Genomic DNA, 24,257 nt, shown 5'->3' on the forward strand with positions numbered 1-24,257 from the left:
CTTCTATTCGATAAAAGGAATAAATGTCTGAAGTGCATGAAATCATCTTGACAATTTCTACTCGTAGTTCTTTATCGATGTTCAAACGGCTAGGTATTATAGAACGAATGCAACGCGTGCACGTCGATGGACGAAAATCAGTGCATCGGAGGAGAAAAGGGTTTCCCAAAAAAACGTCCATAGGGGAGCCAAGCGTCGTTGAGAAAATGTTGGACTGACTCACAACCGATGCTCACTGCCAGCTCATACCGTTCCATTCTCTTCTGCGTCTCCCTCGTTATCCCTCGTCATTTTCACCCCACCTCGAGTCCTTTATCCGGCCATCGTCGCTCTGAAACGAATTAAATGTTCGTCCGAACGAAAGAACGAAGAAAAAGTAAGCAGAGAGAGGGGTGAACTTAATATCCAGCACATATTTCACCCTCCTCTAGTTCGATGTAATTCCAAAGATGATCGAGATTAAAGTGATATCTTGTTTCGTGACGTATGTCAAACTTGTTAAAAGACAGTTGGAAAAGTAGTTTCCTTCGAAGTAAGGTTTCGTGAGGAATTCCGTGAACGTGATGGCTGACAGAGTGGATCCGTTGCGAATCGACAAACTCACGATATTTAATTTTAGGCAATTCTTCCGAATGATCGATGGGCTACGACGAGCGATCGATGTTTGATTCTTCGGAGGTGTTTTTTAATTTGCCGATGGCATCGATGTCGTTTCTCGAGGGGATCCGTTTCGTTTCGTTTCGTTACAGAGGGATCGTTGTTCGATAGAAACATTCTCTGTGTTAAGCGATCAGCTGGATGACTCACGTTTACGTTCACGATGCAGTAACACGGTTCTACAGCGTGTCTTGCAAATTGTTTAATGGAACTGTCTGTCAGTTGAAACACTTATCTTTGTGTTTAGATATCTTGAAAAAATTCTACATTTTTCGAATAGATCGACTGAAATAGCGAGGAAACCACTCTGCTTCTTTTTCTTATCAACGAAAACTACGATTATACCGAAAAGATCTTTAGTCCCTAGAGTACGATAGCGGAAAGGTAAAACTTCTTTTCCGCTGACTCTCTAAACTCGGTTCGCAATCAGAAATTCCTTGGAGAAAGAAAAAGCCACTAAGTGTCTTGCCACCGTCCATCCATCAACCCGTCATCTTTCCGGCAAACATCGCAAGCGCCGCGAAGAGAAACATTACGTATGCTCGGCACGTGTTTCTCGTTAAGTGATTCATTCACACCGGAATCCTTCGTGACGCGTTCCGTGCGTGCATGTTCCAGCTACGCGAATTCCCAGGACGTACGATCCACCAGCCTTGTGGCAGGTGGCTGGATCCCGCTTCTCATCCATTGGGAAGCGGCAATGCGTTAACCGCGGCATTACGCGTGTACCGTTGTCTGTGTTTTGCCGCTCTGTAAACTGTGGCCTCGGGCCAGAACGACCAAACGTACCCAGCACAGGGTTTATGGTATTCGCCCGATACGATTCGCAACCCCTTCGATTCGCCGGAATTAATGTAGAATATCTGTCGAGGACACGGTGTACACGACACCTGTGGCTGGCGGGAGATCCACCCTCGGGTTGGTGTTGCGTCGCTTCCAGCGACAACTCGAAGGGTGTCGTGATTTGTTTTAGGGGCTGTGCGATGATTGTGATTTGCTCCAATGCTTCGTAACGCTTTTCCGTGATGATTGAACACGTATAATGCGCTCTATTAAGTTACGAGTCCGAAAGAGAGCGAAATAGTTCATTTCGGAGTATTCCATGAATAGATGGCGGATGTTTATGGGAATTGATAGAGTAGAAACGTCCGCAGTCTAATTACGAATTAGCGATTTGTTGGCGCAACACCACGAAAATGGTATTTTCCAGTCTTGCTTTGGAACAGATATTCGTCCGAGCGTTTGTTTTCTTAATTAGAAGAAAGCTTTTAGCTGGACGAATGTAACCGTTTGATGATAGATCAAAGTGAAATAGAGCAATCCACGAAGATGCGTGAGTCAGACGATCGAGTCGTTCATTTCCCATTTTTCTCGCTTACACTTAGTGAGTCATAATATTGAACGAAGATTAATCGAAGATTAATAGACGATCCGTATTATCACGGGTATCATGTATAAACAATATTATCGTGGAATAATAAACTGTTCTTTCATGGGACAACTTCACTGCTTCAGCTAATGGTAAAGAAGCAAAGAAAAAAATTATAGAAAAAAAGAAAGGGAGAGGAAAAAATGAAAAACTCGGTCGTGACTAATGACACAGATAAACGAAGAAATATCGGCGCCTAGTCTAGCTATTGATATCGATATTTTATAAAATTCCTATCGGCTTTGCGATAGTTCGAACACGATGCAATAAAGTCGTATCGGTAGAGAGGAAAAAGTAGGATATATCGAAATATTGTGCTCGATTTGCATTTTCCTGCGTTCTTGCCGTTTGACGAATATTTTATTAATAGCCAGCCAACGGTTACAATTGGCTCGGTCAGAAATAGCAAAGTTGTTGTCCGTGCACGGGACATAAAGTCCGATTGAAAATAACAGTTTGACAGGAAACGGCACAGCCACGGTGCCAACCAGTTTCGAATTATCGTCGCGCGTGCCATAAAGCGTCGTAACTAGACAGATTTACATAGTGGCCGCATGTAAATGAAACTGTTAATCGCCTGCGAAAAACTGTCGACATAGAGTGTCCGGGATCTGCCTTCTGGCACGCTTCCCTTTGCTCCTTCGAGCGTTTAACAAGATCGAAGAGAGTCTCTTCTATGTATACGAATACGTAAGACAACGAATGATGTGAACCACGTCTTCTCGTGACGCGACACGTTAATTTGGAATCTCAATAGCAGACACATCAAGATGCATCCTTGCAGATCTATCTGCTGTTTTATTCTGTGTTATTCTCGAGACACGCAAACGTCGTCGATAAATTGCGAATTAAGATCATCTTGGCTCCATCAATCAGTCATTCTATGACTTTGCAATCCTAATCGTGTAACCACCGAGAATAAGAAAACGATTGTCATCGATCATTTTCAAAAAACTAGAGACTAGAATTATTTATTCGCAAGTGCCGATGAACAACGAACAGTAAACATGTTTACATGTTGTCTCAATTAACATTTTCTGCTACTTTGTATCATGCGTGAGATGTGTGGGATGTTTTTGCGAAACGCAGCGAGCAACCAACGGAGTTTCCGTGAATTGGACGGCGCGACAACTCGCTCTGACTTATGCGAATCTCTCGTAAGTTCTCTTATCTGAATCACAAAGAAGTTAGCTAGCTTGAAAGCCGGTAAACAAAAGCGCGCGTGGATCGCCGACGTAATTCAGGGTCGTTGAGAACTGCCTAGGCGCTCTGGCCGCGTGACTCATAGCTAACCACATCGAGCATCGATATCAACTTTTGCGTCTCGATAGCAGGAACGGTTTTACGCCGTACCGTGGACTAAGCCTTCGCAATTTACCGATTTTGGTAACAAGATGACGTATTATATCTTTTCCTTTAAAATCTCAAATCTTTGTCTAACAAGTATTCAATTTTTCGATCATCGAGATTCTTCATTCTGAAATCTTCGAGTCTTTCTGAGTGATTCGTTTTTAAGTTTCCCAATGTTTCCACTTTAATTAGATTCGTCGTAACGACGTATGGTCCATTAATCTTGTATTAGGTACAGAATTATGTGAAAAGTCTTACTGCGAAGAAAAATTATTTAAATCACCACAAGCTACTTTAAATCGACATGCAAAGTATTTACGATGCTACTGGCGAAAAGTTTCCATCGATATTTATCGGAGGATGCATTATCCCTATTTAGCCGGATCGCGAGAGTATTATATCGATGAACTTTATTCCCAATAGACCGAGCGCCACGGTGAATCATGGCGGATCGCGTACCACCAAGCAGACTATTGCGAACGATGTATCTCGCGTCTGTTTACCATTTGATTCACGTCGTGTCGCGTTGGGGCGAATGCCTCGATCTTGTTCGCTCGTGGTCCCGATCGCGATCAAATCCAGCTGGAATGCGCGCAATAAACACGCCTATGGTGATTAATCCGGCGTTAAAAATTCACGGGACGTATTCGTTCGTATTCGTTGTCATCGGTTGCGATTATCGATTTGCATATGTCGCAGCTGTGATGCCTCTTGCGATATCTGCTACGTAATTATTCTCTTCAAATTAATCTCGACTGAAACGAAATAATAAAACATTGTCTTTGATCGTCGAAAACATCCAATCTTATTTTAATCTAGATCGACGAAGTCAAACTTGTAAAGTTTGCTAAACTTCTAAAGCTGAGGAAGTCAAAACGTACCGTGCAATGCGTTGGTGCAAGAAATTATGGCCAATATACATCAAGAAGCGATGACTCACCTAATATAGTTTTGATTAGATCTGCCGTGAAGGTCGCGTATCTATCATAAAGAAATTGAGATGCCAAAGATAGAACAAACATACACACCCAACATATATCCTGTATCTTCTATAATGTAAACTACTAAATGACGTAAGAAGGTCAAACATGATCCTTCTTAGATCAAATCGTCCAGATAACCTCTACCCATCCCCATATCATCGAGATACGTCATTCTGACGCCTCGTCTTACGTCTACGTTGGAATCATTTAAAACCATGGATCACGTTCACAATCCCCACCCAGATTATCCGGAATATTTTTCTGGAGGATGATCTCCAGCTCTGCTTGTGATTAATTCGATTCGGTCGAACTGACTAATTCACTGGAGGAATCTTAAACGGAAGCATCGTGATGGAACGACGCGTATCTCGATCGCGGTTGAGCATTGTTCGCCGGAATTTTTCGTCGTCACCGAGCAACTGACATCACAGTCTGGATTTAGAGGTAAGCACCTGTTGGACACGATGACTCTCATCGCCACATCCTCTGGTGGAAAGTGCCGTCACAATGAGAATCGTTGCACCGTTTATGGCTCTCGCGGAGATGACTACGACGGATCGCGAGCGTTTCGCTGCAAACGTTAGTCATTGGCCATGAAGGGATTTCCATCTCGCGTGATCAATTGAATCACTCGCAAGGCGTTCTAGGATCGACGGCCTCGCGGTTTTTGATTAAAGAAAAACATGCTGGTATTGTGACGAGTCAGCTTGGAATTTGCGATTTTAGGATATGTTTGTGGTCTTTTTTGGGTTCGACGAAGGATAGAGGTTAAAGAGAGGACAGAGAGACGATACAATTACATTTGCAACTTCAACCATGCTCGACCATTCTTGAAAGATCGATAAGCGTATGTGGCTTAACAGAAACATTGCTTGCGCTTAAAACTTCCTCACGTTTCCTTGTACGATATTTAACAATAATAATGAAACAATGACGTTATACCGAAGCTACGCTTTTGATACGGAGAAATCATTACGCGTGTCGAACGTTTCTTCGTAATATGACTGCAGCAGTCGAGACATCTCGATAAATCAAGCAGCCTCGTAATAGTCTCTTCTCATTTACGAAGGCGGATTTTCCAAAATCAGACAATGCGATGGTGCGATCATTCCGAGAAACAGGAAAATCCTGTTATCGTGTTCTCGCGAACATAAGAAGAAAACCACAGACAGAGCAAATGTTATACCTTCCTCGATAACGCATTCTTCCGAAATGAAATCTTGTCTAGACAAATTTTAAAAAGCAGGTCCATTAACAGGTTCTATGTTCGTTCGATGACACGTACATAGGTTTCGGGATGCGAAAAGTCGAAGATCGGCGTTCGACAGGGTATTTATAATTTGCGTTTTCGATTTTCTGGCGCGAGTCGGTCGCGATCGACGGCGGGTAAGACACGAGCGAGAGAATTTCACAAGTGCATACTAAACAAGGGATCGCGATAAGCGATAAAATTAGACGAGAGAGCTTTTGCTGGGTGAAAATTGCGTAAGAGTATTCGTCGATGTGTGTACCAGCGAGTGCAGATCCCGTGAATCATAGTGTTCGAAAGACGCATAATGCCTCGATTTATTTTTGCTCCGCGGCATAAGTCAACCTTTGATCTTTTGTTCGAGGGGCCCTCCTCGTGGCGTTCGACTTTCTTCGACCGTCCAATATTCGCTGGCGACCCGTGCTCCTTATAAATAACCTTGGACATAAGCTAGAAATTTGATTTTCATAGAGCGTCTACGAATTCTAATTATACGGGTTAGGCCACGGAGGGAGGAGGTTTGGTTTTTTTACCATGGAAAGAAAGGAGGGCGATTGTAAAGGCAAATCCATCGGAATCGCGACGTCCGATCTTGACGAGCGTCGTGAAAATTCAATTCTATTCAATTCTATTCAAATCGGGTTTTATTTTTGAATTACATCTCTGCTGTCGCCTCTTATTCTAAAGCACGAACAGCGCCGACGCTCTTAGACTCGATATCGATAAAAAGATGCTAGAATGTGACCGCCAGGTAGGACCGATGGAAATCCACGGAGATTCTTATCCCGATCTTTGGTACTTTGAATCTTCCTTCCATCCGTAGAGTGCAACGGCGCCGATTTATCGACGCTTCGGCAATTAAGTCGCGTTACGTTATGTATTTACGAGCAAGTCGCGCGACAAGGTCGTCATAGGACGCCGCGGAGTTGCGTGCCGCTACAAAATGCACGAAGCCCTGCGAGAAACTAGGAAGAACGTGGAAAAGGACGCGGCGATCCGTTCACCGCGTGGTGAACAAGGACGACCGTATGGTACACAGACAGCGATTCGTACTCGACTACGTTCGTGTGCCTTCGTCCGCGAATCGCGTACGTCACGAAGCGGCCGGCCAATCAGCGCCGTGCCGGATGACTCATCCAGTCGAGCCTCATGTAAACTCTCTCGTGCCGCTTAGCCAAAGCAGTCTCCCGCCAACAAGCAAAAGGGCAATCGCCGCTTTTGCCACGTATCTTTCCCTATTTCATCGCGAACACGTAAACACGCTTTTCTCGTGGTGTCGTGCTACCAGTGAGGAATATTCAAGTAGTTGAAGCTTGGTACCATCGTAATAACACGGATTAGACGGTTGACGATCGTCAAACGAGAGGGACACTCTCTCGTAATCGTTGTTTTGTGTAACGCAACGCCGAAGATTTCGAGCGTGATCGAATACCGGGACTCTTGTTCTTTCTTGTTGTACGCGTATGTGTCAAATGGTGAGGAGGTGAGAATCGTCCCGAGAATCGTGGAGGAAATCTCACGTAATACAAGAATAAGAATGAAGAAGGAAGCGCCGTGTCTCGTTTTGAGGCTAGTTCCTCTGGAGAATCTCGAACCATGGGGTAAGAGAATAAGAATCTACCTTTTTGCGTTTGTCTTTCCAAGGTTTTTGTTAATGCGAGTCATTCCAGGCTCCCTAAGCGTAAGTTCACGGACTATGTTTCTCGATCTATGCCCTGGAGACTAGACCGATGTGTCTCGTTATTTGACTGGACCATTCCGATGTATCTGTCGGTTGATTCGTTTCCCTTCTAACCAGTCTAACAAATTTGACTCATGGTTTATTCCGTTCTTGTTGCACGCTTTCGATTCTGTTGAAAGAATAACACGATCCTTGCGCATGGTACATCGAGATAATTCGAAAAATCTCTGGCGTAAAGGAGCGTATTTTTTATTTACAGGGTAAGGAGGAAAAACAAATAGCACGTCTGACGATCGAGCGTCTCGTTCGTTACGAAAATTTTTCAAAGATGAAAGCAAACGATATTTATGGTCAGATTGTCGGAACCACCGCTGATTAATCGAATTAATGCTACTGGTAGGATGATTAATCACGCTCATATTTTATTTGTTATCCATGTTTCGTTTAGACATTTAGTTCTCAACGTCATCCGACTACTATAGTCGAAGGTATTTCTGAAACGTCCACAGCGGCGGGAGAATACAAAGTCGAACGTGGCACGCGGGTAAATACAATCTCTTACGCGGATGACTCAGGCCTTGGTATCTTAGATTTAGGCGTAATGCGTGCTCGATGACTCGTTTCGTGTTAATCTTTGGCACGATGGAATTTACAGATTCCTCCGAGGCGTCGCATTGAAACGTTTCCACGCGTTTGTAAATTGAACGTACGTATTTACGTTTTCAAGTCGAATCACATCGTAGATACACGTTTGCTCGGCGTGACAAAATTCCTTACTAATTCTATACGACGGGACAAAATGATAAAGTATATCGTCGATACGTTGTAAAAATCTGCTCCGTTTTGTGCAGTACGCGATATCTCGCGGACTACACAGATATAAGAAACAGCGATACGAATAAGTTAAAGTTTCTGAATTAATTGTATCGTTGAATACGAACGATCGGAGAGGAAAACAGGATGTAAGAAGGAAAAGATCGGTGTCCCATAGAATGTACGTACATGGTGGACAGTGGAGTGCACGGCATCGTCGCGATGGAATGTGGGTCACCTCATTTAGGTCATTATAACAATCAACTTGTACTCGAGGTTCAATGCTCTCGTTTCGCAGGTGGCACAAAAATATCACTCCCCTATTACTATATTGACCTTTACCATTAGCCTTATCTTTCGAACTCGTCGAAAATTGCCATCGATTTCTTCGTTACCACCATTTCCTGACAGTTGCTTGATATCCTATTAGTCATCCAACTTTTTTTTTTTTTAGACATTATCGCTATCCATTTCGCTCCGCAGAATATCAAATGACCACAGTTATAATCAACGCGTTAGATTTTGTTCTCGAAGTAACTTCAGACTAAAATCGCCAACTGTTACTTGCGGCAATTTCTGGGACTGATTTCGTGCAGCGATACAGCTCCGGTGTAGCAAATCTAAAATCAACAAGTACGTCGGGTATCGCTATCTGGCCGATGCTCGACGTAAAAAAAGGAGATTTCCTAGAAATACACCACCCCTGACAATTGGCCAGATAGAATGCCGCCCCTGGCCATTTAACGAGACGCTGGTGGTATCTTAAACTAAAACGAGAAACACGCGTCAGCGCTTAAGATCACGCGTACGCCAGCCAACGCTTGGAAATCAGGCCAATGCCCTGCGAAGAAATACGCGTACTCCTTTTCTTAATAATCGCGACCTATTAAGGGTAATTACTGTTCGGTGTTTGGCAGGAGCGCGCGGTAATCGGATATCGCGATGGTAAAACACGAACCTGTGACGTCACGCGCTCTGTCACGTAGCACGGCGTATGTTTTAACCATATAACGTGACCGCGTCGCGATAGATCGTGCTCAAAGTTGCGATTTCCTTTGAAAACCAGTCCTCGGCGTAGGATATCCCTGTGGGTATTGATAGGCGGCGCGGTTGTGCCACTTTGTTAAGAATATGTGGATCGTATAACAAGTTTCGCCGCGTTTACATAGCCGTCTATGTAGAACCGAAAACCGTTACGCGTGTTTCGAATCGTCGCAGGGAAATCGTTGAAAAATCAACGATAAAACGATATCGTTCCATTCGTGAATAAACACACATGTTATACACTCGTGTCGTCGATACGTGTTCGTCGGACGTGTCCAACGCTATATTTACGATTTCCGGCAGACAGCCTTAAGACTAGGTCACGGAATTGCATTACGACTGCTTATACGCCAGCCGTGTCGATAACGCATCGTTCGCATCTCTGAACCTTAATCCTCTCATTTTAATGTCAAATGGAATTTCGCGCTTGTAACGCGCGTCGTTGTCGATCGAACGATCTTGCAGCGACGCGAGTCACCGCCGAATTCGATCGGTCAACGTCGAACAACGCTCGCACGAATACCGTGCAAAGTCTAAAGTAATAAATGCAAAGAGAAAGTAGGAATTAACGTGATAAATTGAATTAAATCCGGAAGCGGGAGGGACCTCCTCGTTGCACGATCTCCTGTCCCTGTCCTTCCCCTTCGCAGAAGGAAGTTTCGTTGCGGCGACTGCGGAATAATCATCGGCCGCGACAACAGTAGCCGCCACACGGGGTTGGCGGCCGTGGCGGCGCGACGGCAGGGGGCGAAAAGAGTGACTCATCGTTGAGCCAGGCCAGGCCTTGCGAGCTGCAGGTCAGGAGAGGAAGACACTTTTAGCCCACATTTCTTCCTTCTCCCCCTTCGATGTTCTGCGTCTGACGTTCCTTTATTTTTACCTCAGCCGTTTATTCGCGGTTCCTCTTTCCTATCTCATTTCCTCCTCTGCATTTCAACGTCCGTCTACTCCGCTTTCCAGACGCGTCGCTCAGCAGGATATTTCGCGTTAATCGACTCAGGGTCTGCTAGATTCTACGGATCCTCGAAGTTTCCTACAGTAAATCGGTAAATGATAAATATGACAGGAATCGTGCGTAAAGGCATTTCGAAGAAAATTCCAAAGACATTTGTCGCGTTTAATAATTTCCGGGGGTATATTAGGTATTCGGAATCTCTTTAGCACCCCGGTGCATCGTTCGAGCCCGCGTTTCTTAAGACTGGAAGACTCTCAAGATCCGAGATTCATAATGCAACTTCGATAGGGCTTCCAGAACCACACGAACCATACCGGATTAAGAGATACTAGATTCTTTCTTAGGCTTTTAAAAACGTGCTAAATTTATCGAGAAATGCCCTCGAGGCACCCGAGAGAGTTCCCCGATGTTCTCGTCGTTAGCGGCGAACCAGGGTACAGGTTTAGATACAGTACACGGAAGTATGGCGAACTTGCTACGAGAACCGTTTATTAGCTCGTCGCGTTTCTCGAGAAATTGCTGTGTACACAGTTCTAGGATACGATTCGGCACGACTGAATCACTGCGTTGTACCGACGGGCAAACAAAAGAAAAAACGCGGTTATAGGACACGTAACATCTCCGATGTTTCCCAGGATTTTCTGAACAACGTCGAAAGTATGGGACTTGGACGTAAACGAGGAGGGTTTGTAGAGCGCGAAAAAGTATGCTTCCCCACAGAGAGTTAAATACCATAAATAGGATACGTAGCTAAACTATAGACGAAGATCACTGGATCGAACGAGCACCATCTGCTCCTGGTCCCTGTATCGGTATTTTCAAAGTAACTCGATGCTTCCCTCGAGACCAGTTCCCACGCCCCTGATGTCTCGTTAGGTTTCCAGCCAGCTCTGCACGCCTAAAAATCAAAAGCTGCTGCATTCTAACACGGACCCCTTTTGATTACTTTCAGGTGGACACAAGGAGTTCCATAGGCGGCACAGGGATCTCTGCGAGGACACGCTTCTACCAACTGTCGCAGCTGGCCCATCAACGGTCGCCGGTTGTTCCAGTCCAGGACCAGGTTGTCCGGTATTAAGTCTATCCGGGCCACCGACTCCCCAACCGGCGGATATCGATAGTCATCCAGCCTCCAGGGTTCTCCCGTTCCTCTATCTTGGAAATGGCCGGGATGCGGCCGATTTACAACTCCTTCGCGCATTAGGCGCCACCAGGGTGCTCAATGTCACTTCACAGCTACCTGGATATCACGAGGAGAGGGGTATCACGTACAGACAAATCCCTGCCTCGGATTCTGGCCATCAGAACCTTAAACAGTACTTCGAAGAGGCGTTCGACTTCATCGGTGAGTGTCCACTCTCGATACGATACGATACGAAGGAAACAGCCGGAATTTACCTACCGTCGATAATAGCGGCGCGCTGAACTTTAGATAACAACGATGGAACGGGTGTACGAACGAACAGATTCTAGATAATTCTGAGAACGTTTCTCGTTTGATCGAGTCCTATTGCTTTCTAATGGCTCGGGGATGCCTATTAGAGAAAACGTTCCGAGTGGACTCCTCGAGTAACGGTGTACCCCGCCTCCATGGAATCAACATTCTTGGAGCACTCACGAACCGTGTGACGAGTATTGCTGCTCGTAGTAAGTCGGTTTACCGACAACGATGGTACGACGATCTTTCGAAAATCTGCGAGCTGCTGGAATGTTTCCTTTACGTTCACGATATATGGATGGAAAAAAAGTTTGTTGATTCAGCTACGCGATCAATGAAACGAGCCTCTATTCATTAAACCGGAGCACCATTCGTATAGGTGACGCACAAGTAGTTTGCAACTGCGTGTTGACATTGGACGAATGAACGTGGCAGCTCCATTGACGCTCTCGAACCTGTTGCGTGTGATTCAACGAAAATACGAGGATCACCGGTTAGGGTAAATTGGTCTAATTGCATCGGCGATGCGATATGTCGGCTCGTTGGAACGCAACATTCGAGGAAGCTGCGTTTAATTCACCGTGAGAGTCGAACAGAGCGACGACGAGCAGGGCGTTCACAAAGAGGAGATGTTGGACTCTGTCGATGAGTAATTCTTTCGGCTGACTGGGTGTGTCCTCGGGCAATGATCGTCGTTACCATTTGTATCTGCGCCAATTCAGTCTGGATCTATCAGTAGAAGTAGCTTCGAAAGATATAGTAATTTGAAAGAGACGATAGCTAGTACGTATTCTTCGTTGTTCAAGCAGGTCGTGAGACTACAGGGTATAGAGCAAATGCGCTTAAAACAGGGATATAGAAATCGATGGTTCAGATGACAAAAAGTTGAACGATAGAGCGACCTTCTTGGACCGTGGCAAACGAGGAGAAGAACCTTCTACCGGTCCGGATTTTATTTCCCCTCATAGCCACTGTGAACCAAGGGCTGCGATCCTTTGTGAACGGGCACCAGTTAAACTTTCCATCTAGCCTGGCTGCGTATTTCGAATCGTAGAGCAAACCCAACCGAAGGAAATATCGTATAACGCCGCTTGCCCTGCAGCTCCTACTCAAACCAAAGAATAAATTAAGATTATAGTCGCAATAACGTAGTTAGAACGCGCAAGAAGCCATAAAATTGAGCATTGTCCTGCCCGTTGCCTGCAATTACACGCTTACTGTTTAAGCTTATTAATTATTCGCTGTATCGAAAATTCTAATTTAACTCGGATTTAACTTCATATTCGACAACATCGGTACCACCTCTGCTTCTCTCCAAAACTCTAATCGACGTTAGCTATCCATCGACGATTCGTTAACGTGTGGCAAATTGCCAAACATTGGAAATGAATCGAAATCGATTCTAGTAAGGGTTCGAATCAACTCAACTTTGTTTGTCCTCCATCGTCGAAGAGGCGGCTTAACGGTCAACGCACCAAAGTGCCCTTCGTTTCACGCAACAGTCCCTACGGTGTTGGTCGGTTGGCCAGGTACAGCATTCCACCAGTTGCGCATTCGGTAGGACCCTCTTTGCGAGCCCTGTCGCGCGCGCGCTGACACACATACACGTACGTACATATACAAACGCGCGCGCTCCTCATCACGTTCACGCGCATGGAGCAGAATGTGGTGCAATAAACACACGGGAGACGAAAGGCCGACACTGGGGCACCATGAAGGGGATTCACGGGTGTGCATTCGTTGGAGCGTTTGCACACGCGCGCGCACCAGTGACTCATGGTTTCATGAATGGAAGCCTTTCGTCTTTTAGTCTTCGCACACGGTGAATGGTCCACCGGAAACGGCTGGTTACACCCTGTTTCCGTTACACCAAACTGCGCCGTTCTGACGAGGGAAAAACGAGCGTGACACGATGACGTGCTCCGTTGGAAATTTTGCCTTCGTGACTTGCACAGGCGTGTTCTTTGGCCTACGTGAATCTACGGACACTTTATAAGAGCTTACGTTCATTACAGATGCTTTTTAATTAATTCGACATCCAATGGTGTGATTGGTTTGTTCTCTTTGTCTCTTGTTCTTCGAAATTCGTTTGTCATTTCATGGTTTTTAAGTGCGCAGCATAGAAAAGTAGATAGAAGCGAATTATGGCGGGGACGGTGTTGTTGCGCGGACCAATCGATTACAAGCGAACTGTAGATCTTTTAAACAAGAAAAATTGACGATAAACAATCAAATAAGGTTACCGGTGTAACGAAAAGCATTAAAATTACGGTTGAAATTCGTTGCGTACGTTTAAGTGGAATTTCCTAACATTTGATCGCTTAGGATTGCGCAGAAAACACGCACAATTTAGCTGTTCGCGGAACGCGATACCTCCGCCGTTAATTATAGCCGGGTCGTTTTAGGGGAGAAAGCAAATAGAGCGAAGGCAACAAGAACGCCGGATTTCCCGGAACCTGGTATCATTCTCGACATCGCGGCAGGTGTCGTGGCTTTCCGTCACTATGTACACACGCGCCTTCTGTTACCAAAATACGGTTCCCTCTCCGTTTTTCTATTCTTCACCCTATTCTTTTTTACCTAAACTCCCTTCGACGACTTTAGCCCTTTTGTTTTTTCTTCGAGATCTGTACGTCCCCGAGATCTTCCATTTTTCCTTCCTTCCGCACTCTCGTTTTTCTCCCTTTATCTATAACTCTCCCTTCTCGCAATCCCCCACTTTGCCACACCGATTTTCTGCCGCTTTCTCCGTCTCTGTCCGGCCATTCGTCAGCCGTGACTCATAGCAGATGCCAGCCGCGAGTCTACGGTCTACACGCTGCAGGCGCACACGAGCGCACATCCGTAACGTTTAGGGGCCGATGCACCCCCGTGTCTCCACTAACGCTTGCCTAAACTACTTCTGTTACGCGACCCTCCATGCGTATCCAGATAAGATTAGTCGCGCTGCTTATCGCCGTTTAGAGGTCTGGATTAGCGATTAACCGCGGCCTTGGGGAACGGTTTTCGGCTGTTTCTCAAAACGACACCTACTTGCTGATACATCATGTCGTTTGTCTCCGGTAATTTGTTCCAACGATAGGTGGAATTTTATTTTTTTGATCTACGAATTGTTGGTTTGGCTACGAGAACGATCGTGGCGATTCTGCACAGAATCTGTCTTACTCGTTTCACGAACACTCTATTCGGATAGAATATCGGTACTAACAGTTAGCCCCATTCGTGTCACGAACCCGTTAGCTCGGAACGATGATATTTGGAACGCAATAATTCTCAACGATCGTTTATTTCATATTCTACTTGCTTACTATTTGGTTAAAATCGATCTGATTACGTTTCGCGTATTTCTTTAACTCTGGTCGAGTTTCTACGTGTAAAACATCTGTCCGCTAAATGGAAATCTGCGAAGAATTCTTTGAAAAGGAAAAAGATTAAATGCCACGAGACCGTTCTTCCGTATAGATGTCGCGAAATCCTCGTGCCTGCGCACGTGCACTTGTGGCAACTCTCATGCTCTCTCTTCTTCCCTCCAACCGATGGCAGCAACGTCGACTAGTACGTCACGTAAGATACGGGCGCGCGTCGCCATGACTCATTGGCGATACGATAGCGTTGCCCGCATTACGTAACCGAATCGCCTGTTTGGGTTACACGGCTGGTTTTGTTCGGATGTTTTACAACGATGCGATCCCCGAGTCGTTCGACGCGGCCTCCGATGGACCATTGCTCTCCGCTCGTAAACCGCTTCCTAGAAATTCCGAACGACGTAGACTGGCGCGCGTCGATGACCCTCGGATTCTGGGCCCGTTTCTCTTTCTCGAAACAAGTAGGGTCAGAATAGAATCGCCCTATTGTCGTTGGATGTCGCCACTTCATCTTTCGTTGAATCGTTTCACTAGTCGTATAAATTCGTTGATTTAGCAAAAGTAGAGAGGAAGACTAACTAGCAGAGAATTTTAACAGCTTTCCAACATCTAAATGTTGTTCATTACGTACGAAAAGAAATAAAATTGCTTACACATGGTGTCTTTCACGATTTACGAAGACGCGTGAAAAGTAACTCGAGAGCATTTTCGTCGAGACGACGCTGTACGTTTGACAACAACGTAGCAGCCAATTCGAATTACATTTTAATACTTGCTTATCCGATCTAATTATTACGAACGACCTTGAAACCCTGGAAAAATACTTGAGAATAACCGTACCTTTATTTCTCCCTTACAGAGGAAGCACGGAAAGCCGGAAGCAGCGTGTTAGTGCACTGTCAAGCGGGAGTGTCGCGCAGTGCTACGATCGCCATCGCGTACATAATGCGGCACAAGGGTTTGTCTATGGTGGAGGCGTACAAGCTTGTGAAGAATGCGCGACCTATCATTAGCCCTAATCTGAACTTTATGGGACAATTGTTGGAGCTCGAACAGGGTTTAAGGGCGTCCGGTGGGGTGACTGCAGCCCCGGAAGAACCGAAGAGTTGTCACCAGTGTCGTTGGTCCCACCAACAGAACAGCGAGGAAGTTACTTCCGGTTGCAGTGTCTGAGCTGAGCGAAATCATCAGGCGAGCATCACCCGAGATTCTCTGGTGTAACGATCGGGTTCCAGCGGAGAAAGAAGAAAAGAGCCCACGCGCGGATTGCGAGGCTGCTTTACGTTTCGCACCCAAGGACGCGGTCGAAAGACACACTCTACACATATCGTACACGTATATCCGTTAAACGAACCGGAGTCATCGTTCTTCCTGTTTCACACACACGTGCGAAGAACTCGGATAGCATACCTTGCTACACGTGCCTTGGCGATCGGCCCTAGAAACGGGAAAGGCTGATTTACAGAGAGACACTTTATGTCTATTATCGAGTAACTTATTTGCTGAAAAATGAAGTGGTTCTAAAACAGAGAGAGAGAGAGAGATAGAGAAAGAAAGAGAGAACGCGTTGTTGACTTTCGAATGGCGAAGGAAGATGCGAAACGAAAGTAAAAAGATTGGCGGCGTCGTGTACGCGTCGCCCTCTATTCTGAAACCGGAGGACCAACTTTGTGTACGCCTAATGAACGAGTTTCTTACCGTATACGTTTGTCAACGACGCGAGCTCGTCCGCGTTACGAGTTATTTATGCGTGAAAGAAGAAAAAAGTATAGATGAAGCTTTGTGCAATCGTCGCGTCGTGAGAAAAGAGACGGTGTACTTACGCGACAGTGTTCCGTAGTTTTTATTGGTACAAAATATATACGTGGTAAGAAGCGCGTTCGTCGGAGGAAATCGTCGCGAATATTTTTTCTTTTTTTTTTTTTTTTTTTTGTTTCTTGCGTAGTCGATTGCAGTAGCTAGAGTATGTACATTTGATTTTAACACGATGATACACGATATTCCACTTTTCTTGGAAAGATCTACGCGTTTGTAATTTATGAAACTTGATTTTATCTTTTTGTTTCTTTTTCCTTTTTTTTTTCTTTTTTCTTTTTAAATGTGAAGTCTTCTCGTTTAATTTAATTGGCCGCGATCCTTCTCTTTTCGGGTGTGTTGCGTTCAATTCTATCGAAGAAGCATCGAGCAATTGCGTCCGGGCTATCTTGCAGAATTATCTCTTTGCCATGGAGAGACAGACGCGCGTGCGTAAACGAACAGTTAAAAAGGTGGGATGAATGTACGTCAATTGAGATCAATAATAACTATGTTTGCGTTTTTGCCTTTTGCCTATTTGTATCTCTGTATTCGTAATATTACTTTATTCGATAGCGAAGTGGTTTATATTTGATAAAATAATATATCGTTAATCGAAATTAGCTTAACCACGAGCTCCGTAGCATTTAAGGATCTGGTTGAGATCCAACCATCGTGATCTAGTCGTTTGTTGGGATGTAACTGATGATAATTATGATAATGATGATGTTGATGATATGTAAGGTGCGAAAGAGAGAGCGAGAGAGAGGGAGAAAGTTCATATATCCCCCGCCAACTAATTAAGATAATATAAGAACGACGTCGACAACTCGAGGGACAAACATGCGATTTTAAAAGCGTAATTAAGATGCCACACACGGATTTTTAGTTCGGATTCGACGAGTTTCAACCTTCCAGTTGAAGTTTTACGTAGTAACCAAAATTATTAGCATTTCTCGATTTTGTACATAACAAGCAAACGTTAACGGACGACGACGCGCGGATCGAAGATACTTTAGACGGTTCTGCTCGCTGAACAAACATCGAATTCAAATAATATGTATCGCTCGAAAATTCCTCCATTTTGCTCTTTCGTCGAGATTCGTCGAATTACTTGTTGCGCGACACGAACATTTCCAACGAATCGCTAATCTAAATAACGACAGAAGTTAGAAATGGATTAAACGAATGTTGTTGGCGGTTCAAGCGATCGTATTTCATTTTAATCGGATAGGATCGTTGTATTCGAAGATTATTTGATATCGATGTGCGTGCAGTCCCAGGCGAATTGTGCCGCACGAAGTGAAATTTCTCGACTAAGAACTTGGTCTGTGTTAGCGGTAAAAGTATTATAAGAAAGGAAAAGCGTATTTCCTCGCGTGGCACGCGTCGTTCGAGACGCGTGTGTATCTTAACCTCTAATCGCTTCTGTCTTAAATCGCAACGGGCGATCCTCATTTCCTTCTCAAGAATCGACGACAGTCAATATCGATCATTCGGCGTAATCACCGGGAAACTAAAACAATCGTGCGCGCAGTTCGCTTTAATCGTCGAAATACCTCGAGCAACGGCCTACATAGGACGTTGATTAAACGTAAAGAAGTAAAATATACGAAACGTGTACAAAATAACTGTACGACACGACAATCGCCGCTGTTAAATCAAACCGAGCAGCTGTTCAAAAAAAAAGTCGCTTAACCGATATGCCTTTCTACGTTAGAGAGACTCAAACTGTTGACAATAAAAGCTCGACAAGAGAAATAGAGACCTGCTGTGCGTGAAAAGTAAAATATATAGGTTCGCGTCATACATATATGTTCACGTTATATCGATATATTATATATGTATATGTGTGTGTGTATGTATAGCATAACGAGGCAGAGCAAGTTCCTTCAAGTTCTCTCGAGGAAACGGTACATATCAAAGAAATGTCGCCTTGTATTTTTTCCTTTTTTCTTTTCCTTTTTTTTCCGTTTCTTGTAGATCGCGAAGAACGATGTCACATTCGAAGGGAACAATTTCTGTTCGCATCTCTTATAATAGTTGGGCGCCGTTAGGCTTCATGTAGAACTTGTAAAAAGCATTAGCGAATAATATTGTAAATATTCACCGAGCAAAGACACACGAGCGATCACGAAGGGATTCGCATAGAAAGGAGAGAGAGAGACCGATCAACGTCATGTAATAAATAAAAAGAGAGTTCTATTCGGTAGAAAGAGAGAAGCAGAAAGCTACGGCCGTAGTACCTGTTGCGTCATGAGAATGTACGATACATATGTAATGTTTACTAGATTGTGGAAGAACTTTGACAATAAAATGTATGTCGATTTACGATAAATAGCCATAGTTGTCGTGTGATGATAAAAATAATGCTCGGTGCAATTTTGTACTGGAACTGGTAAAAGCAGAGAGTCGTAAGGTTGCTAGGCGGCCTTGTCACATTACACCACTCTATTGCAATTAAGATAGCTTGAAAGATAGAACTACTAGTAGTAACTAATGTCAGGCGGTCGAACAAGTTCCTAACACCATCTTGCCGCTCATAATTTGGACCTTTGCTTATCCAGTTCTATCTTGCGCGAGAACCGAGTCCTTAACAATAACGATTTATCGTAGATCGATTTACCCTTTTATTACTCGTGTCCTTCTGCATCAGTATAAACGTGTTGAGGTTCGCGTACACACATTTCTTGGGATGGTTTAGTAGATGCTGCACCGAGTTGACAATTTTTTTGCGGAAACGTCGCTGTACGATCGGATACCTTTTTTGTTTTTCAATGTACAGTTATATAAATATAGCGTAAAGTAATTGTGGATACGCGAGGACAACTATTGTATCATATCAAAATTTAGTTATTTTATGAATAAAAGTATAAACCGCACGCTTTATCGAGGTGTTCTTTTAGTACATAAAACAATGGAATAACAAAAGAATGGAAGAGCAGCAGGATTCTATCTATAGTGGACAGATGTGATATAAAAGATACAGTTATTAAGAAAATGTTTATTTAGACAGAAAATATCGAATTTCGAATATAATAAAGTTTCCAAATTCTCGCGATGGAATCGGTTAATCTTCTTAGACCGAGTATTCTTCTCTACATGCATTTTCAAGAAGGAATCAAAATAATATTCCAATCGACTACCGAAACAAATTGGAAAATATGCACGATAAACTTAATAAGCAAACACGTTCTCTTCGTGTTGTTTTTTTTTTCCTTGTTATTCGGTACGGCGTCTTGACAGAGAAAAATATGATTGTGCACACGATGAAGTGCGTAAATACAAATTCGATCTTATTACTTTCTCTCGATTCTGTTCGCTCACATGCACAATGTACTCGCATTCTCAGTCTCCTGCTTTCTAAATATTATATAGTTACGTTTCGCTGTAGGTATGTAAATATTAGGTTGTAACGGTATAGCTAGTAATAATAGCAATAGCAATAGCAATTTTAGGGGTCATACTGAACTTGTTTGCTGCTTCTTCGTTTTCTCATACCCCTGTTCGTTATGTTTCGTTCTGTTTCGTTCTATCGATAGCTGGAAATGCGAAAAACCTATCGTTTCTTCGAATTAAATGCATAGGTAATCGATAAGGAATTGCCAGCTTTGTGCTGTTTTATTTACACGTTCTGCACAGATCGCGCCTAATTTTATAGAGGTTTGTATTACGCCCTTGTACTACCGTTACGCCAATATAATTGCGCGACGAAGCAAACATTTTTCATAGGTAAAATGTCTTACGTGGAGTAACTACGTTACCAATAGATCCATTCGAGTATAAAACAGACAACGTATAATTCAAGTTATAATAAATACTACGCAAAAACGATACTCTAAGAGTCTTAGGTATTTTCAGACATAAACTTTCCAATATTTACTTTGCACATTCTCTGCTTTAAAACCAACGACATAACAGATCGGAGCACCTTTTATTCCGTTGGGTTGTTACATCGCGAAAAAACATATTTGCTCGAACTTATCGTTCAAGATTAGATATCGATTCTATGCGAACGCACAAAATAATAGCTTGTCTCTTTCCGCTACGAAAGAAAAATTCCCGTAAATGAAGCACTACCAGTGAAGCGGATAAATATAATTACTTGTTCGTACTCGACGATCTATTGCTTGTTGCAAGAATGATTATAGTTGATACTGCGATTTTATGTTTATACTGCGTAACTTACCCTGATTTTTTAACAGCGTAAATCAGTAACAGATAATCGTTTCTCTTTTTAAAATCGCTTCGCAATCTTCTCAGCTATTATTAACAAGTAAATTCACAATTACTTACAAGCTATCGGCATATATGTATATGTATATGTGTGTATATATACATATATACATATATATATATAGCTTTCCTTAATTGGTGATCCGCAAGTTCTTGAGAATCGGCTATAGAATTGATAGATCGGACTGTTTCGCGAATAGCAGAGTTAATTACTCGCCAGGGCTGCCATAGCACGAATTAACGCAGCATTCTCCTCACGAAGCCGTTCCCTTTCTATGGTCATTTCGTGTTGCTGTTGAAGCAGCCGAGCTTCAAGGGCCATTATCTTATGATCCCGATCCTCCAGGAGGGACAGCAACCTTCTATTTTCTTCTTGCGCTCGTTCTATCAACTGAAAGTTTTAAACAGAATATTGTACGAGTTTGTGAATTGTTTCGTTTTATTTGTTAGATGAAATATTCCAATAAAAAAAAAAAAAAGAATACTTCGTGTGGATTATCTCCTGTTGGCGTAGACAGTCTTGGTTGATTGATGGTGTTTACGGATGCTTGTGGCTCGTGATTTCCATGATCTGATTGATTGACACTATCAGACTGATTCAAGGAATCGAATTCCTCGTCATCTGCCTCTAAATCGGAGTGGCTAAAATTAAATGGGTAATTTTGATATATTAGTGAACGTACATGGTTATACACGGTATCGGACTGTCTATGATATTACATTAGGCACGACCCTTAATATCGTAATGTTTGATGGCAATTATATATCTCGTTTACCCTATATTTGCACTGTTTTCGAGTTAATTAGTTGACGCTTTAGTGTAACATGAAATACGATTAGTATGAGATCAATGAGACATTACGCGATTCTTATTATTTCTAGATCGTTGTAAAAAAGGTATACAAAGGACTTACGGTACTCGTTACAATACGCAGGCTCGTTTTTAAAAGAATCTACTAGCTCTACCGTACTTCGTACAGGTCGTGCCTAATTGTACATAGTCACGTACAGTAGCACTTACCAACTGTGCCTATTTATACATGACCTGTAGGAAGTACGGTAATGCCTAAAAAGCAGTAGCAGTTTATTACAAATGACTACTAAATTTCACTAAAGCACTATATATAGTTTACTACCGTAATAAGATATCTCAATGTTTTATACCTTTTGTTTCGCCTTTGAGTAAACATTTTTGCTGTCCGTTCCTGAAACATGCGTAGTTTGACATACATAGGTAGTCTCGTTTACATACGATCGACTTTTGACCGTGTTCGAAATAAGTAACGAAATATCTTTTTTAAGAAGTGAAAATCACACGCACTTACTTCTATGAGTTCATGATCTAGGAACTCATTGTGGTGTGTGTTGTGTTTAGTTTCAAGACAAGTGCCACTAAGATCTTCTTCATCTTCTCCTGTACTACCTCCTGTACTCTGTAGAATTAAGTGGCTAACGAAATTACATTGCGGAGTATGAACGGGTTTGCACACAAAACTTTTACCAATATCCGTTAACGCTCGCGGCCAAACGCAATTAACGCTAGAAGAACGCGGTAAGCAGTTTCTAAGTGCAATACTACTTTGTCATACATTCCGTGTGTGTCTAATATGATCTTCTAGAAAGATACATTCGCGCAAGACATTTCCCACAGAAACCGAGAACATCAAATATACGTTTGGAAAACAAATTCTTTTGCAGACGAACCAAAATATTCATCTGAGGTATCGATTCAAAATAATTGATCAAAGGATCCTTTGTAACGAATATAAGTAAAACAGCTCTAAATTTGTCATGCAAGATACAGAAATGACTAGAAGATTTTTATCAAATGAGTATAGGTGCAAGAGAAATCCTTATTTTAAAATCCGGGATATTGCCGCGAGAAGTCATTAAGATTTTGGGTCCTTAACGTGACTGGAAACAGTGACAAACCTCCGTTGATGGCAAATGTACTACTCCGGTACTTCGTCTCTTCTCTCGAAGCTTCCGTCGATCGCGTTGCTGCTTTCCCTTGTTTATGTGCGTTGGCCTATGCAAACAGGATACAACACTAAAGACACTAGAACCAGATCCAGAAACTGTTAACAAAGCGCAAACTCTATACTGGATCTACCTAGTCGTATTTAGAAGACACTTGTGCTCAGCAAAAACTTCTTCCCACGAATACCTTATTTAAACGACGACGCTTTTATTTACTCACCGACCAGTCACTCGTTTGTCCTGTTTCCTCATTATTGGTTTATTCTGTTGATTCTCATGTTCAGGTGGAAGCACACTGTTCGAACTCGTGTCACATACACCTTGAGATTCTTCTACATTCTGTGCACCCTCTACAAACAAAGCCAATTGAATATAAAACATCGTAGGGCACAAAGTAACAAAACAATGAACATATATCGTTACTTTGAAAGTTTATGGAAGATGAATCTCCTGCCCTGGGTGGAACGACCCGTGCCCTTGCAGTTCTGATCCTAGACCTCCTGGATGTTAACTCGAAGTCATTGTCAAAATCCTCCTGGCTGACGGAGCTGGACGCCATGCCGGTTATATCGCTGGAAAATGAAGTAACAAAATTGAACTTGACTTGATGATGATAAGCGATAATAAAAAAACTGCGCAAACAGAATTAAAAAAGGGCTCTTACAAAAAATACCTGGACATTTGAACAAAAGAGTAGGTGATGATGTGCGATACCTATGTTGGACCAGCACGATATTTGGAGGCCAAAAAGCGAGTGCTTGATTAAGTTTGTCTAAGGGAAAGTCACAAGGCATGAACCGCTATTAACTACGAGCAAGTGCGTGCGCAATAAGATGATAACACAACTTCAATAGGAAACAAAGAGTAATTCTTAAGGTATTAGTCACCTGTCGAGGTGAGTAGTCTTCACCTAGTTCCACTGCCAATGTCGTGACTCACTACCAACCTATGTGCAATTGACAGCTGTCAACCATTGAAACATCTATAAACACGTATGGCCTGTACGATTACATAGTTCAAAGATAGATAGACATATCGATCGTTCATATACCTTTGCTAAAGCACAATCTCCAATGCGTAAATTCAATGTCACTAGGGTAATGATCGCTACAACGTGAAATGTCACTAGATAGGTAAAGAATTTGGAAACTCACTAAATGCGATATAGTGACAGAAGCGTACAAAGTTACTAGTTAAGAAAGATAAAAAAAGAAAAATAAATATGTTGAAAAACTTTACTCAACTATACGTAAAAAAGTTCACCGTTTAAGAATATTTTAAGG

General features: G+C 43.1%; 2 protein-coding genes across 14 annotated transcripts in view; one reads left to right on the forward strand and one right to left on the reverse strand.

The window, feature by feature from the left end:
- Positions 1–19,640, forward strand: part of LOC126921856 (dual specificity protein phosphatase 10) — a 66,667-nt gene extending 47,027 nt beyond the window's left edge. For all 6 annotated transcript variants that reach the window (XM_050733818.1, XM_050733821.1, XM_050733822.1 and 3 more), the window contains 2 exons: positions 11,114–11,506; positions 15,824–19,640. In XM_050733818.1, the coding sequence (XP_050589775.1) occupies positions 11,114–11,506; positions 15,824–16,137 (707 nt within the window). In that variant the 3' untranslated portion in view covers positions 16,138–19,640. The remainder of the gene's footprint in view (positions 1–11,113; positions 11,507–15,823) is intronic.
- A 107-nt stretch (positions 19,641–19,747) lies between these two features.
- Positions 19,748–24,049, reverse strand: LOC126921875 (PRKC apoptosis WT1 regulator protein-like). Of its 8 annotated transcripts, none has more exons than XM_050733876.1 (10): positions 24,026–24,049; positions 23,862–23,956; positions 23,639–23,746; positions 23,398–23,546; positions 23,195–23,324; positions 22,927–23,023; positions 22,320–22,427; positions 22,159–22,199; positions 21,480–21,636; positions 19,748–21,385 (listed from the first exon to the last, which is right to left on the reverse strand). In XM_050733876.1, exons 3-10 carry the CDS (start codon positions 23,653–23,655, stop codon positions 21,200–21,202), a joined length of 885 nt encoding a protein of 294 aa, XP_050589833.1. In that variant the 5' UTR covers positions 23,656–23,746; positions 23,862–23,956; positions 24,026–24,049; the 3' UTR covers positions 19,748–21,199. The 8 variants fall into 8 exon arrangements, with proteins under 8 accessions (XP_050589833.1, XP_050589831.1, XP_050589832.1 ...); XM_050733874.1 differs by lacking the exon at positions 23,639–23,746 and adding an exon at positions 22,016–22,060 and having other exon boundaries at positions 24,026–24,044; XM_050733875.1 differs by lacking the exon at positions 24,026–24,049 and adding an exon at positions 22,016–22,060 and having other exon boundaries at positions 23,689–23,746; positions 23,862–24,019.
- Positions 24,050–24,257: the final 208 nt, after the last annotated feature.

Source organism: Bombus affinis, chromosome 11 (genome assembly GCF_024516045.1).
Source record: "Bombus affinis isolate iyBomAffi1 chromosome 11, iyBomAffi1.2, whole genome shotgun sequence".
NCBI classification, from domain to species: domain Eukaryota; kingdom Metazoa; phylum Arthropoda; class Insecta; order Hymenoptera; family Apidae; genus Bombus; species Bombus affinis.

Bases quoted from the DNA above. Each gene is read 5' to 3' on its own strand.
- LOC126921875 (XM_050733869.1), bottom strand. From the start codon at position 23,768: ATGCCTTGTGACTTTCCCTTAGACAAACTTAATCAAGCACTCGCTTTT. The intron at 23,547-23,688 runs GTATCGCACATC...TTCATTTTCCAG, and splicing joins ATCGTGCTGGTCCAACATAG to CGATATAACCGGCATGGCGT. The intron at 21,637-22,015 runs GTAAGTGCTACT...ATTTAATTTTAG, and splicing joins TGTATAAATAGGCACAGTTG to CCACTCCGATTTAGAGGCAG.